This window comes from Phyllostomus hastatus, unplaced genomic scaffold, assembly GCF_019186645.2.
Source record: "Phyllostomus hastatus isolate PE091 unplaced genomic scaffold, TTU_PhHast_1.1 phas_contig_16, whole genome shotgun sequence".
In the NCBI taxonomy this organism is placed as follows: domain Eukaryota; kingdom Metazoa; phylum Chordata; class Mammalia; order Chiroptera; family Phyllostomidae; genus Phyllostomus; species Phyllostomus hastatus.
This window is the reverse complement of record NW_025333643.1, coordinates 14,272,500-14,289,021: the sequence shown is the minus strand read 5'-3', so window position 1 is coordinate 14,289,021 and position 16,522 is coordinate 14,272,500. Positions and strand designations below refer to the sequence as shown.

At 35.0% G+C, this 16,522-nt stretch overlaps 1 protein-coding gene across 1 annotated transcript in view; it reads left to right on the top strand.

Annotated features, from left to right (window-relative positions):
• Window positions 1-16,522, top strand: part of DNAH12 (dynein axonemal heavy chain 12) — a 263,016-nt gene that overhangs the window by 193,701 nt on the left and 52,793 nt on the right. The window contains exons 55-59 of the mRNA XM_045831904.1: window positions 2,786-3,000; window positions 3,696-3,888; window positions 5,385-5,577; window positions 8,439-8,611; window positions 11,631-11,771. Coding sequence (XP_045687860.1) covers window positions 2,786-3,000; window positions 3,696-3,888; window positions 5,385-5,577; window positions 8,439-8,611; window positions 11,631-11,771 — 915 coding nt within the window. The remainder of the gene's footprint in view (window positions 1-2,785; window positions 3,001-3,695; window positions 3,889-5,384; window positions 5,578-8,438; window positions 8,612-11,630; window positions 11,772-16,522) is intronic.

Genomic DNA, 16,522 nt, shown 5'->3' with positions numbered 1-16,522 from the left:
GTCCATGTCTCATACTTATAAGTTGATTCACTGAGCTACACCAGCCAGGGCTTCATACTTATAAGTTCTTCAGCTTCTACATTTCCCATGCTATTCTTACCCTCCCCCTGTCTATTTCCTACCTACCATCTATGCTACTTATTCTCCGTAACTTTTCTCCCTCTCTCCTCCTCCCACTCCCCTGTTGCTTTCCCTCCATGTGATCTCCATTTCTGTGGTTCTGTTCCTGTTCTAGTTGTATGCTTAGTTTGTTTTTGTTTGTGTTTTAGGTGTGGTTGTTAATAATTGTGAGTTTGCTGTCATTTTACTATACATGTTTTTTATCTTCTTTTTCTTAGATAAATCCCTTGAACATTTCATATAATTAGGGCTTGGTGATGATGAACTCCTTGAACTTGACCTTATCTGAGAAGCAGTTTATCTGCCCTTCCATTCTAAATGAAAGCTTTGCTGGATAGAGCAATCTTGGATGGAGGTCCTTGCCTTTCAAGACCTGGAATACTTCTTTCTACCCCTTTCTTGCCTGCAAGGTCTCCTTTGAGAAATCACCTGACAGTCTGATGGGAATTTCTTTGTAGATTACTGTCCCCTTATCTCTTGCTGCTTCTAGGAGTCTCTCCTTCATTTTAATCTTGGGCAATGTAATTATGATGTGCCTTGGTGTGTTCCTTCTTGGGTCCCACTTCTTTGGGACTCTCTGAGCTTCTTGGACTTCCTGGAGGTCTATTTCCTTTGCCACATTGGGGAAGTTCTCCTTTATTATTTGTTCAAATAAGTTTTCAATTTCTGACTCTTCCTCTTCTCCTTCTGGTACCCATATAATTCAGATGTTGGAACATTTAAAGATGTCCTGGAGGTTCCTAAGCTTCTCTTCATTTTTTTGAATTCTTATTTCTCCATTCTTTCCTGTTTGGTTGTTTCTTTCTTCCTTCTGGTCCACTTTATTGTTTTGAGTCCCAGTTTCCTTCCCGTCACTATTGGTCGCCTGTGCATTTTTCTTCATTTCTCTAATTGTAGCCTGCATATGTTCATCTCATTTGTGACCAAATTCAACTAATTCTGTGAGTATCCTGATCACCAGTGTTTTGAACTGTGCATCTGATAGGTTAGCTATCTCTTGGTCACTCAAAAAGATGGGTTCTGGGGCTTTGATTTGGTCTTCTGATTGAGCCATCTCTCTCTCTCTCTCTCTTTTTTGGTCTGGTTGCACCTGTTACAATAAGGGTGGAGCCTTAGGTATTTACCAGGGCAGGGCACCCCAGTTGCTGGGTTGTGACATTGTATGTGGGGGTGGGGTCGAGAGGGAACAATGGGGGTTGCTCCATTCTCGTGGGACCTCAGTCCCCTCTGCTGCTTCCCCCAAGCAAACTGGGCCCCTCTGGTGCCAATTCCCATGTGGGTGGGCTTGTGTATGCCGAGGGAGGGATCGTCCAAAGACCTCCCCTGTGAGGATGGGTGTCTCTCTGAGTGCCTCAATTCCCACAGATGTCCTCAGTCAGTGTCCTGAGGCTCTATTTCCCAGCGCTGTGATCCTGGGTTGTGCGTCCTGCTCGCTTTACTATCGCCACCTCACTGGGTCTGCCGGTTGCCACCTCTGGGCCAGGGTCTGCCAGCTGCTGCCTGCGCACTCAGGGCACTCAGGGTCCACCCACTGTGGTCCTGTGTGCCCTGGACGCCTTATGCACCCCCAGATGTCTTATGCGCCGGTCTCAATGTTCTCTGCTCTCCGAGCTGCAACCCGACCCACACCTGGCTGCTCGTCTACCGGTCTGCATGCACAAGTCTAATTCAACTTCTTGGTTGTCCAATTTCCAATCAGATCAATTTTCTGTCATTTCTGGATGGTATTCTGTTTCTGAATTGTTGTTGTCTTTAACTTGGTTGTGTGTGGAGGTACGGTGTGTCCACTTATGCCTCCATCTTGGCCGGAAGCAATCACTAATACTTTTTAAAGATTATTTAATGCACTGTACTGAATACAAAAGAAACATAGGGCATCATTATCACTGAGAAAGAAGAAAGCACAATGTATTTTGAATATCTGAAACCATGAATCATATGTTCTCAAATATGAAGTTTTTATAAAACTTACATAGAAAAAAATCCTAAATAGATCTTAAATATATACCATGCTAAACTTAGGACTTTAGTTTATGACTCTACTGATAATTTGAAGCTAGTAGATCTCTTAATTTAAATTTTTAACAAATAAATAAAATTATTTTTTGTTATGTTAACAGATGTCATATATTAAAAATATCTTGGGCCCTGGCTGGGGTAACTTGGTTGGAACATTATCCAGTAAATGAAAGGTTGTGGGTTTGGTCCCCAGTTGGGTTATCTGTGAGAGGCAACCAACTGATGCTTCTCTCTCGCACTGACGTTTCTCTCCCTCTCTCCTTCCCTTCCTCTGTCTATAAAAATCAATAAGCATGTCCTCAGGTGAGGATTTTAGAAAAGTTACCTTGAAGACAGTGTGTTATATTGGAAAGAACACAGTTTACGGGATCACAACATCCTACTTCTGATATTGAATTAATTTTGTAACCATGGAACCTTGGGCACGTACTCCCTGAAACTACATTTTTTCATTTCAAAAATAAATGAGAAAAAACCTTTTCATTGTTTTCTCACAGCACTTTTGTAAAGATTAACTCTGATAATATATGTGAAACACATTGTATTTTTACAAATTGATAATGATATTTATTATTTAAATTATATAATTTTAAGGAAATATGAATATCTATTTTTTCCCCTCAGAATTTCTCTTATTATATTCTAGGCCTTTAATGATTGACCCCCAGGGTCAAGCCAATAAGTGGATCAAAAACTCTGAAAAGGAAAACCAGCTTAGTGTTATTAAACTGTCAGATTCAGATTATATGAGAACACTGGAGAACTGTATTCAGTTTGGAAATCCGCTTCTATTAGAAAATGTTGGTGAAGAACTGGATCCATCTTTGGAGCCTTTACTACTTAGACAAACTTTTAAACAAGGTAGAAATCAATTAATATTTGTTATGGAACTGAAAGATGATTAGATTATCTTTGAGGCTTATCTTTCAGGCAGAAAAAGCACTGAATAAATTTAATAATAAGATTAATAACTCAGAACTTCTGTGTCATTGTTATGTGTGAAAGGAGATTTAGAACAAGTATCAAAATGAATGTTGCCCTCCCTTTATTGCCTTAGTCACTGTTATCCAGATTATTGTTCAGTAGACAACATAAAGAAGTTGAAGCCAGCCTGAAATTGCTGTATCATATGACCATGGTTCACACAAAGTCCATTATTGTGAATAGTAATGGTTAATGTGGACCAAAGTTGACTTTAGGTAAACATTGCCCACCTCATATTTTTCTGGTTATAAAAATTTGATCTCTTCCAAACTCTAGTACTTTTCAGAGCTTTGGTCACATACAAATAGCTTTGGAATCATGATTCAAAATTGATGGAAGAAGTAAGATCAAAAGTAATTTTGATTTAGAAGGCTCCATAACCAGAGAAAAATATCTTATACTTCCCCAGAATGAATGAGTCCTGCTGTATAATTGTTTACTTGCCTCTGTGTCTGTGACTTTTGTCGTATCTGTATTCTACTTTAAATTACATGTAATCTGGGAAATGTCTTAACATAGGGGGAGGAGCTATGCAAATTTGGCTTACTATGCATTTGTTTTCTGAAATATAGGTGGTGTTGACTGCATCAGGCTTGGTGAGGTCATTATTGAGTATTCCTTTGATTTCAAGTTTTATATCACCACAAAACTGAGAAATCCACACTATATGCCAGAGCTAGCTACAAAACTGTCTTTGCTTAATTTCATGATAACTCCAGAAGGACTTGAAGATCAGTTATTAGGTATTGTTGTTGCAAAGGAGAGGTATGTGTTTTCTCATGCTTCCAAATGGCCTAGAGAGGAATACTTGTAGGCCATTAATACTTTTGTTATGTGATTATTTTGAAACCTTGTCAAATTTCATATTTTGTTATTAGAAACTAAATAATATAATCTTTTAAAATAGTCATTCTAGAACAAGTAAGTTATGTCCACTATATTATCTTGGTGTTTTAACATGTATGGTAGGTTCAGGTGTTTAGGCCATAATTTCTGACATATGTCTGATTGCTTGAGCCAAAAAAATTTTACCTCTAAGAATTTATGCTATAGACAAAATCAGAACTGTGTTCAAAGACATATATAGGATGTTAATAAGAAAATACTTAGGATAAGAACAAAAAAGCAGGACACTAAACTATATACAGGAGGGGTAACATTTTGCATGAATACAAAAATGATCAATGCGTATATACAAAAAAAAGTTGGGGAAGGAATGCAACAGAATGTTAATAGTGATCATCCCCTCAGATGTTAAAATTATAGGTAATTAATATTTTCTGCATAATTTATGTATTTTTATTACTAGCATGTTTTATTTTTTTTAATGAGAAAAAATATATCTGGAAGGGCTACTGATAAAGAATTGCTTCCTCCTGGCTGGCGTAGCTTAGTGGATTGAGCACAGGCTGTGAACCAAAGTGTCGCAGGTTCGATTCCCAGTCAGGGTACATGCCTGGGTTGCAGGCCATGACCCCCAGCAACTGCACATTGATGTTTCTCTCTCTCTCTCTTTCTCCCTCCATTCCCTCTCTAAATAAATAAAATCTTAAAAAAAAACCTTTTAAAAAAAGAATTGCTTCCTGAAGGAAATCTTTGATTCCACTTGAAACCTAATATAACATTATCAAGTAGTCTACTACATGACATCAAATTGTAAGTGAAAATATGTAACCATGAGGTACTTTTGTTATTTCCAGTATTTCAGTCTCACACACATAGTATCCAAGAGACAACCATGTCATAACATTCTATAACATGGTGAATTAAGTTATTTTAAAGTTGCAAACCACCTTCGTTATGATGTTGTAAGTGCCAATTTTGTCTTTTACTTGAAGAGTCACTTGTATGGCAAGTCATCCTTTCTGTGTCTGCTAGTGTAGAAGAAACAGTGAAAATGAGATTGAATATGACAAAGCTAAGAAAAAATAGGAAGTTTCATACTCTGAGTTTCCTCCAGTCCTTATTCTTACATAACTGGACAAGCTGTATAAATAAGCTTAATGTATTCTTAGACTTACCACAGTACATGATATTGCCACATTTTACACATATACGATTAATGCTTTTTTGCTTGAATTTCTCAAATTATTATTTGAATAGAAGTAATTTTTTCCTTAGGTTAGGATAAAGGGATTAATCATTTTAGTTTATGTTACATGCATACAAAATTATTTAAATGTGATATTGTGATATCTAATATTTAAACATAAATTTAGATAAAATACTGTAAATTTAGACTAGATGTTTTTATCTTTTAGGCCAGAACTAGAAGAAGAAAGAAATGTTCTTATTCTTCAGTCTGCAGCTAATCAGAAACAGCTAAAAGATATAGAGAAAAATATTTTGGAAACATTATCATCTTCAGAAGGGAATATTTTAGAAGATGAAAGTGCAATTAAAGTCTTAGACTCTGCTAAAATGATGTCCAATGAGATCACAAAGAAACAGCAGGTAAAGCAAGAATCCTAGAAATCTTTTGATTCTTCAGATTCCAATGTGCTCCCAGTGCCTTAAAAAAGTGCTGTGTATGTATACCAAGCTTACCAGAAAAGAAAAAGAATTCATCCAGTACCAAAACATAGAAGCTAATTTTAGTCTCACAAGGGAATAAATATCTCTTACTGCTGAGTTATTCAAAACCTGGTCTAGTCTGCATGGTATCTTATACAGAGAAATAAATTTAGAATGAAAGTTTAAAAAAATTTTTTTATTATTGCATAGGTGAGGCAAACTAGTTAGGTTCATCCAAATTTAATTGACTCTCACCTAAAAACTGAATTTGAGAATTAGGCTTGCCTATGTTCCTGGTTGAAGCTTAAGATGTGTGGAGGTAATTGCTAGTCAATTGGACATTAAGTGGCTCTAGGAACTAATAAGGATGTTTTTTTATGACATTGCCTAGTCATTTGTTTGTCAGAGAGAGAGAGTTATGAGAATTGGGGGTGGCAGGTGAAGGAAGGAAGACAAATGGTCCACAGCCAATAATGTATTTATTTCAAATTCATCTATCTCAGCCAAATGGTATTTTCATATTATATATATTTTAACAAAATCCTACAGGGTTGTTAAGTGGAAGAGCCCTTAGCTATCAGTTATCTTTTGCATTTCATAGTTAAGAAAACTAGGGCCCAGAAAGAGTAGTTGAGGCCCAAGCTCACACACTTAAATGATGTCACAGAATGACTGCTATAGGTTAACTTTACTGATTTTCAGAGTTTTCGATCCTCCTTGGCCCATCGAATGAATTAAGCACATCTTAATATTAGGATAATTTTTTAAAAATTAAACCTAAATAGAAATTACACTAATTGCTCAGCATCCTTCTGCCACTCCCCACCACATGTACCCCAGCTCTGGAGTAAAGGACTTTTTAAATGGCTTAGGTATACATTCCCTTGGGATGGGTTTAATTTTGTGAATGTGATAGTAATGACTTTCTGTTCAGGTGTACTATTTTTCTATATTGATGTTTTGGGGGTTTTGTTTGTTTGTTTTTTATTTCAGAAGAGCCAAAGGAATAGTGTCTTAGAGTGATATCCTATGGCAGCCCCCTATCTGGGGATCATGGCTGAGATAATATCTCCCTTCCCTCCCTGTCCATCAGAGCAGAACCAATTTCTCATTGTCTCCTTGTGACACTGTTTTGTCAAAGGCAAGAAGGGATAGGAAGAATTTATCAGTTTATTTTCTATTAAGTCTCAAAGAGGAAAGGAAATATAAGTATTTATTGGTTCCAGTGTTTTATCTTATAAAAAGAAAGAAATTTAATAAATCATAATATCTTTCTGGCTGGGTCCCCTGATAGCTGAAACAAATTAAGGTTTAAAAATCAGAAGGTATAAATGAGAATACTAAAATATGCTTTCTTATGTAAAATGTCATTAGTTTCCATTATTGATAACTTTATTTTACATTTTTATAGTCAAGATTGAAGTTTAGAACTTACTTTGAGTTGTGGTTACTACTGTATAGTTTTAGGAAAAAATTGTTTGCAAGAAACAAGAACCCACTCAAATTAGCTCAAATAAAAAACATACAAGGGAATACTTTATTTTCCCAATTGTATGTGTAAGCCTAAGGAATAAACAAAAAGCATTAAGTTTCTATGCTCTGTGCCTCTTCTCCTTTCTCTAAGGTTGTGTTGCCCTGCTCTCTGTTCCACTTGAAGACTAATTTCTTCTATAAATCTTTTGTGTCTGTTTCCTCCTACATTTTTCTGGCCCATAGGAACCAACTCTGTTTCCATTACCTTTTTACCACTGCTGTCCAGTACCACCTAACTTCATTTTTTGAAGATCTTAGAGGGTGGAAATTTTGGGGAGAAAATTGATTAGCTTCTCTTGGGTCTGGTTCTATCCCTACTGCCTAATTGAGTCAGCTATAAATGGGATCATTCAATATAAACATGAGTACATAGGCACACTTATTCAGCAGAATCTGTGGCTAGCATTTCCAAAGAAGGGAAAGTGGGCTGGAAAAGTGCTGTACACATTTTTCCTGTAGACTATTAACTTAATCAGATTGTGTTGTCAGTTGAAGAGTTGTTATCTTGGAGAATTTTTTTTTCTTTTGGAGTTGAATATCTACACCCTTATTAGGCTAGAAAACTTAAATATATCAGAAGCTAGTTGAAAAAAGATTTATTTATTTATTTATGTTCTTCTGTTTTAGCACAGGTTATCTTTTTTCTTTTCTTTTTCTTCCGTCATCATTTATCCCCCCAATCCTCTTCCACCTCCAGAAAATAAGGTATTTTTAATGTATAAAAGCAGCAGCCAACCAACATTTCTGACACATTTGCTGCCAAACTTTGTGCTGGGTTCTGGTACATGTGTTAACACCCTAAACATACACATGTGCATAATTTCTGTCTCTCTCTCTCGCTGCCTCCCTCTTTTTCCCCCTCTCCTTCTTGAACCTATTAAAATAAAAGAGGATAGTGACTATAGTAGATACATGTAAGATTCAGGCAAAAAATAAGCAAAGATTGATAGCTCTAGTATTTCTCAAATAAGACAGAGATGGTTGATGAGTAATGACAACCTGTATCTATAAACCTCTGGTCTTCCTCTTCCCTCCCTCCATAGTCTGTCCCTCTCTGCTTTCCTTCCTTCCTTCCTTCCTTCCTTCCTTCCTTCCTTCCTTCCTTCCTTCTTAGTTTTTAGCATAATAAAAGCTTTTCTTGTAAATGATGCTTCTTTAATTTTGTCATTGAGTTAGGTGGGTATTTTTTATAATATAAAGTTCATTATATGAGAAATATATAATTGAAACACATTTTCTATTTCTTAATCTTGAGTTTTCTCTTCTAGATTGCAGAAAAAACAGAGCTCAAAATAGCAGAGTCTCGAGAAGGCTATAGACCCATTGCTAGACATTCATCAGTATTATTCTTTAGCATTGCAGACCTGGCTAACATTGATCCCATGTACCAGTACTCTCTCATCTGGTTTGTGAACCTTTATATCAACTCTATTCATGACAGGTAAACTTTCTATAGCTTCAATCATACTCTCTAGGTTGGATTTTCATCATTTTTCCATTAAATAAATATATATCTTCTTTCTTATTACTTGTGGAATATATAATATTTATTATAAAACACTTAAAATATGGAAAAGTTGAAAGAAAGAAAGAACAAGGCTTTCTATTTTGTTTTGTTTCACTTGTACACAAGATTTAGATGTAGAGGATTTGCTTTAGTCCTTTTTTCTTCTCTCTTTTAAATATATGGTTTAAAGGGCAGAGTGGTGAGTAAGATTATTAATGGTTTAGGAGCAATACTTTTTCTAAAGTGGCCTTGCTCACAGGGATGTTTGTTATAATATTATCTCTTAATTCTAGCTAAGAGTTAGTCCCTCTTTGTATATGTTTTTATACTTTTAGAAAATAAATAACTTCTTGTTGATTCATCACAAAGCAACAACAATAAATAGAGAGAGAGAGCCTACCATGTGTCTTCTACATGGGCTCTTGGTAGAACAGTCTCCTGAGTGATTGAAATGCCTGAGCTTTCTCAGCTGGAATTTGGAATTTGAATTTATATAACCCACCTGATGAAAGAAATTCAAGTTGAGGAATTGACATAAATATTAATAACAAATGTTGATGTGGGTGTGGAGTCATTAGTACCCTCATACACAGCTGGTGAGATTGCAAAATAGTATAGTCAATTTGGAAACATTTTAGAAGTTTCTCAAAATATTAAACATAGATTTGCCATATGATCCAGTAATTCCAACAAATCCAGCAATTCTTGGGTGCATACTGAAGAGAATTTAATGCATATGTTCACACAGAAACTTACAATCTTTTAGGTTTTAGACATGCACACACACACACACACACACACAAAATGTATCCAAAGATTACTTGGGCCCTGGCTGGGTAGCTCAGTTGGTCAGTGTCATCCTGATACGGCAAGGTTGAGAGTTCACTCCCTAGTCAAAGCATATACAAGAAGCAATGAATGAATGCATAAGTAAGTGGAACAACAAAGTTTCTCTCTCTCTCTCTCATCTATATCAATCTATCTCTCTCTCAAAACAGTAAAAAACATTTTTTTAAGTTACTTGGGTTAGTTTTTTCCTTTTTCAGTATGATCATATTTGTGTGAAATACAGTTATGCTCATGTGTTTATTTTTGTATTTCACTTCAGAATGTTTTCCTCATTCTTGTTGATATTATTTTTGTTGTTCTTAATTTTAATTTCATTATATTTTGAGTACACAAACCATTTATTTGATTCCAGAATAAATCCTGTACCAAAAGGATGCTCAGAAAAGTGTCACTACCCCCACCCTTCCATCCCATTTCCATGGATACAAGTGTTACTTTTTTTAAATTAAATTTTTAATTTTGAGATAAGTGTAGACTCACATGCAATTATAAGAAATAATACATTGAAGTGTTGCAGGTTCGATTCCCAGTCAGGGTACATACCTGGGTTGCAGGCCATGACCCCCAGCAACCGCACATTGATGTTTCTCTCTATATATATTTCCCTTGCTTTCCTTTCTAAAAATAAATAAATAAAATCTTAAAAAAATAAAAAAATAAATTAAAAAAAGAAATAATACATTGATCCTGTATACTCTTTACCCAGTGTCACCAATAGTGACATCTTGAAAACCTATAGTACACTATCACAACCAGGATATTGATGTTGATATTGAAGTTGTACACACATACACAAAAACTGTATAGTCAAAACATGAAAATTTCACCACCACAAAGATCCCTGTTTCCCTTTTATAGCCATACCCATTTCCCTCTCATCTCCACATTCTTCTGAACCCTTGGCAACCACTAATCTGTTTTCCATTTCTATAATTTTGCCATTTCTAGAACATTACATAAATGGAGGGATTGGCTTTTTTCACCCAGCATAATTCTCTGAGAATTTATTGAAGTTGTTGCATGTATCAATACTTTACTCCTTTTTATTGCTGAAAAGTATTTCATGATGTTGATGTACTACAGATTGTTTAATCATTCATCTATTGAAGGGTTATTTCAGTTTGGGGCTATTAGAAATAGAACTGTGATAAACATGTATGTACAGGCTTTTGTGTGAACAAGAAGTTTTCATTTCTCTGAATCAAAATGCCTAGGAATGCACTTTCTGAGTTATGTGGTATTTGCTTGTTTGATTTTTATTTTTTTTATTTTTTATTGTTGTTCAAGTATAGTTATCTCCATTTTGTTGAACTTTTCCAGAATGAGTTTATTGTCTTATATTCCCATTAATATTACTGAAAAATTAAACTAGAAACAATGAAAGCATTATATGCTTTTTGCAAAGATTTTGAAACATATAAGAGTATAAAGTAGAAAATAAGTGTCAGTTATAACTCCACTGAGAAGTAACTACATTTGTCCATATATTTTTTAACTTTTTATATATATAGTTTTAAATGTATAGGTCTTGACCTAGATTTTAGGCTTCTTTGGGGCAGGTAAATGTTTTATAATTCTTTGTCTCATATAGTTCCATCCCCAGCATAGATTCTTAGACTAATAAAGATTCAATAGATGTTTTTTAATTAACCTTTTGTTTTCAGTAATTTTGGAGTACAATATGAAATTTAAAATTTTGAAAATAGATAGCATATACCATATGTCATTTTCTCATAGAATTATACCCTGTTTTTTACATAGAGATTTATAAGAAATTGTACACACACAAACTGTACAGGGAGGTCCCATATACTCTTCACCTTGTTTCTCTGATGGTAACATTGGCATAATTATAGTACAATATCACAACCAGGAAATTCACTTGGTACAGTCCAGAGAGATGATTCAGATTTCACTAGTTTTACATGCACTCATTTGTGTGCGTGTGTGTGTGTGTGTGTGTGTGTGTGTGTGTGTATAGGGTTTCATATTTTTAACAGTAAATAGTTTGATAAAATAAAAACCAATTACATATTCATATTTTACTTACTTTTACCTTAGTTTTGTTTGACTAAATATATTTTACTTTTTTTTAACCTTTTAGTAACAAATCCAAAATCTTAGAAAAGCGCCTGCGATATTTGAATGACCACTTCACATACAACTTATATTGTAATATATGCCGGTCACTATTTGAGAAGGACAAACTGTTGTTTTCCTTTTTATTATGTACCAATCTTCTTCTGTAAGTTATTTGCTTTTTCTTAATTTATTTATTTTAAAAATGTTCCTGGAATATCTAATTAATAAAGACGGCTGCTCCACTTAATTCATGACTTTACTTGTATATTTCTCTTCAATAGTATTGGTGTTTTTGTTTATTTGATTTTTAAAATTTAGATTACACGGTAAAGTTTACATAATATTCATGTACAGTTCAATAAATTCTTACATGCGAAAATCTGTATAACTATAACCCAAGTCAAGAAAGAAAGCTTTTTCAAATGGGCTTCTTTCACTTAGTAATATGTATCTAAGTTGCTTCCACGTGTTTTTATGGCCCGATAGATCACTATTCTTTTTTTAAGTGTATTTTATTGATTATGCTAGTACAATTTTCCCAATTTCTCCCCTTTTATCGCCCCTCTGCCCTGTACCCCCCATCCAGCTTCCCCTCCCAGTTCATGTCCATGGGTTGTACATGTAAGTTCTTTGAGTTCTATGTTTTCTATACCATTTTTTATCTCTCCTCATCTATTTTATGCCTACCAACTATGCTTCTTCTTCCCTGTACCTTTTCCCCTCTATTCCTCCCTTCTACCTCTCCACTGAAATCCCTCCATGTGATGTCCATTTCTATGATTCTGTTCATGTTCTAGTTGTTGGCTTAGTTTTTGTTTTCATTATTTTTCTTTTGGGTTCATTTGTTGATAGTTTTGAGTTGTCATTTTACTGTTCATAATTTCAATCTTTTTCTTAGATAAGTCCCTTTAACATTTCATATAATAAGGGTTTGGTGATGATGAACTCCTTTAACTTGATCTTATCTAGGAAGCACTTTATCTGCCCTTCTGTTCTAAATGACAGCTTGCCTAGATAAAGAAATCTTGGATGTAGATCCTTGCCTTTCATGACTTCAAATACTTCTTTCCAGCTCCTGCTTCCCTACAAGGTTTCTTTTGAAAAATCAGCTGATAGCCTTATGGGAACTCCTTTGTAGGTAACTCTCTCCTTTCCATTTTCTGCATTTAACATTCTCTCTTTATCTTTAATCTTGGGTAACTTGATGATGTGCCTTGGTGTGTTCTTCTTTGGGTCCAACTTCTTTGGGTCCAGAGAGTCCTCTGGACTTCCTGGATTTTTTGGAAGTCTATTTCCTTTTCCAGATTAGGGGAGTTTTCCCTCATTATTTGTTTAAATAAACTTTCAATTTCTTGTTGTTCTTCTTTTTCTGGTTCTGCTATAATTAGGATATTGGAATGTTTCAGGTTGTCCCAGAGATTCCTCAGTCTCTCTTCACTTTTTTTAATTCTTGTTGCTTCATTTTGTTCTGGCTGGATTTTTATTTCTTCCATTTGTTCCAAATTTTTACTTTGAGTCCCAGTTTCCTTCTTGTCACTGTTGATGCCCTGAATATTTTGCTTTATTTCATTTTGGGTATCTTTCATTTGTTTTTTCATTTTTGAGTCAAGCTCAATCAGTTCTGTGAGCATTTTGATTACCACGGCTTTAAATTCTCCTTCAGGTGGGTTGGCTATCTCCTCACTGCTTAGCTCTCTTTCTGAAGCTTTGCTCTGTTCTTTCATTTGGGCCGTATGTCTTTGTCTTGGTGCACCTGTTAAGTTGTAAGGGGTGGGGCCTTAGGTATCTACCAGGGCAGGGCAACCCTGTTTGCTGTGCTCTGGTGCTGCCTGTGGGGGAGGAGTCAGAGAGGGAACAATGCAGCTCACCTGCTTGGCTCTAGCCCATTTTCCAAAGAACTTTCATGTGACACTAGGAGTTTCTCCCACTGTGGCAACCACTGTAGTCCACAGTCAGCTCTGTCTCAGTTTCCTGTTCAGCCACCCCACCCATGTAGTCTGCCCCCTCACCACTGGTTCTTAATAATCTGGTTGTTCTGTTTGACTATTTCTTTAATTCCTTGGTTGTCTGAGTTCCATGCAGTTTGATTTTCTGGCACTTCTGGTTGTTTATTGATTTTAGATTGGTTGTTATCCTTCTTTTTGTTGTGTGAGGAAGTGAAGGGTTTCTACCTATGCCTCCATCTTAGCGGAGACCTCTAGATCACTATTCTTTAGCACTGAATAATGTTTGATTGTATGGATATACCACAGTTTATTTATTTGTTCATCTACTGAAGGAATTCTTGGTTGCTTCGAGTTTTGGAAATGATTAACAAAACTGCTATAAACATTTGTGTGCAGGTTTCTGTGTGCACGTAAGTTTCAACTTGTTTGGTGAAATACCAAAGAGTATGATTGTTGGATCACATGTTAAGAGTAAGTTTAGTTTTGTAAGAAATTGTCTTCCAAAGTAGCTATACCATTTTGCATTCCACCAGCAAAAAATGAGAGTTTCTGTTGCTCCATATTCTTTGCTAGCATTTGGTCTTGTCAATGTTCTCAATTTTGACCATTCTAATAGATGTGTAGTGTTATCTTGTTTTAATTTGCAATTTGCTAATGACATATGATGTTGAGAACCTTTTCATATGCTTATTTGCCATCTTTATATCATCTTTGGTGAAATTCTAGTAGTTCTTTTGTCCATTTTTTAATAAGTTCAGTTGTTTATTTTTTATTGTTGAGTTGGATGACAGTCTTTTACCAGATATGTCTTTTGCAATTATTTTTCCCAGTCTGTGAATCCCCTTGACAGTGTATTTTGCAGAGTGAAAGTTTTAAATTTTTAATGAAGTCCAGTTTATCCATTCTTTCTTTCATGGATTTGTGCTTGTGGTGTTGTATCTAAAACATCATTGCTGTATACAAGGTCACCTAGATTTTTGCCTGTGTTATCTTCTAGGTATTTTATAGTTCTGCATTTTATATTTAGATCTGTGATCTATTTTGAGTTGATTTGTGAAGTGTGTAAGAACTCTGTCTAGATTCATTTATTTCAGCACCATTTTCTGAAAAGGCTATTTTTGTTTTATTATACTGCCTTTGTTCCTTTGTCAAAGATTAGTTGACTATATTTATATGGGAGTATATCTGGATTCTTTATTCTGTATATTGATCTATTTGTCTCTTCTTTTGTCAAAACTATTCTGTCTTGATTAGTTGATGTAGTAAGTGTATTTGATTAGCTTTATAGTTAGTCTTGAAGTCAGGTACTGTCAGTCCTCTTTGTTCTTCCCCTTCACTATTGTGTTGGATATTCTGGGTCTTTTGCCTCTCCATATAAAGTAAACCTTAAAATCAGTTTCTCTATATACACAAAATAAGTTGCTGGTATTTTGATTGGAATTGCACTAAATCTGTAAATCAACTTGGGAAGATCTTACACATCTTGACAGTATTGAGTCTTCCTATCCATGAACATGGAATATCTCTCCATTTATTTAATTCTTCTTTGATTTCTTTCATCAGTTTTGTAGTTTTCTTCATATAGCTCTTGTACATGATTTGTTAGGTTTGTACCTAAGTATTTAATTTGAGTGGGGGCTGCTAATGAAAATTGTATTGTGTCTTTAATTTCAAATACCACTTGTTTATTGCTGACATATGGAAGAGTGACTGAATATTGTATATTAGCATTGTATCATGTAACTTTACTATAATCATTTATTAGTTCCAGCAGTCTTTTTGTCAATTCTTTTGGATTTTCTACCTAGATAATCATGTCATCTGTGAACAAATATGTTTTCATTTTCTTCTTTCTAGACTATCCATCTTTTATTTCTTTTTCTTGTCTTATTGCACTAGCTGGGACTTTTAGTATGATGTTGAAAAGAGGTGGTGAGAGGGGACATCCTGTCTTGTTCCTGATCTCAGTGGGAGAGCTAGTTTCTCACAGTTAAGTATGATGTTAACTATAGTTTTTTTTGCAGATGTTCTTTCTAAAGTTGAGAAAGTTCCCCTCTATTCCTAGTTTTCTGAAAAATTTTATCATGAAAATGTATTGGTTTTGGTCAAATGTTCTTTCTGTATCTACTGATATAATCATGTAATTTGTCTTCTTTAGCTTGTTGATGTGATAGATTATATTATTGATTTTTGAATGTTGAACCAGCCTTGCACACCTGAGATAAATCCCACTCAGTTGTGGGGTATACTTCTTTTTATACAGTGTTGGATTCAACTTCCCAATATTTTATTGAAGATTTTTGTATACATGTTCATGAGAATGATTAGTATGTAGTTTTTTCTCATGTCTTTGTCTTATTTGGTACTAGGATAATGCTGACCTCATAGAATAATTTAACAAGTATTACTTCTGCTATTTCCTGGAAGAGATTGCAAGCAATTGGCGTAACTTCTTCCTAAATGATGGGCAGAATTCTCCAGAACCCATCTTAGCATTGTGCTTGCTGTTTGAAGGGTTATTAATTTTTCATTAAATTTCTTGAATATATATGGGTCTGTTATAAACTGAATATTTGGGTCTCCCTCAATTTCATATGTTAAATCCCTAGGCCCCAGTGTGGCTTTATTTAGACATGAGGCCTCTAGGGAAGTAATTCAGGTCAGATGAGGTCATAAGAGTGTACCCCTGATAAGTTAAAATTAATATCCTTAAAGAAAAAAGAGGGAGAGACACCAGAGCTTGCTCTCTGTCCATGGGCAGAAAAAGGCCATGTCAGGACACAATGAGAAGGTGGCTATCTGTAAGCCAGAAAAAAAGGCCTCACCAGAAACCAAATCAGCCAGAACCTTCATCTTGGATTTCTAGCCTCCAGAACTGTGAGAAAATAAATTTCTATTATTTATGAAACCCAGGTGATGGTGTTTTGTTAAGGCAGCACAAGCAGACTAATAATAAGTATATTTACAT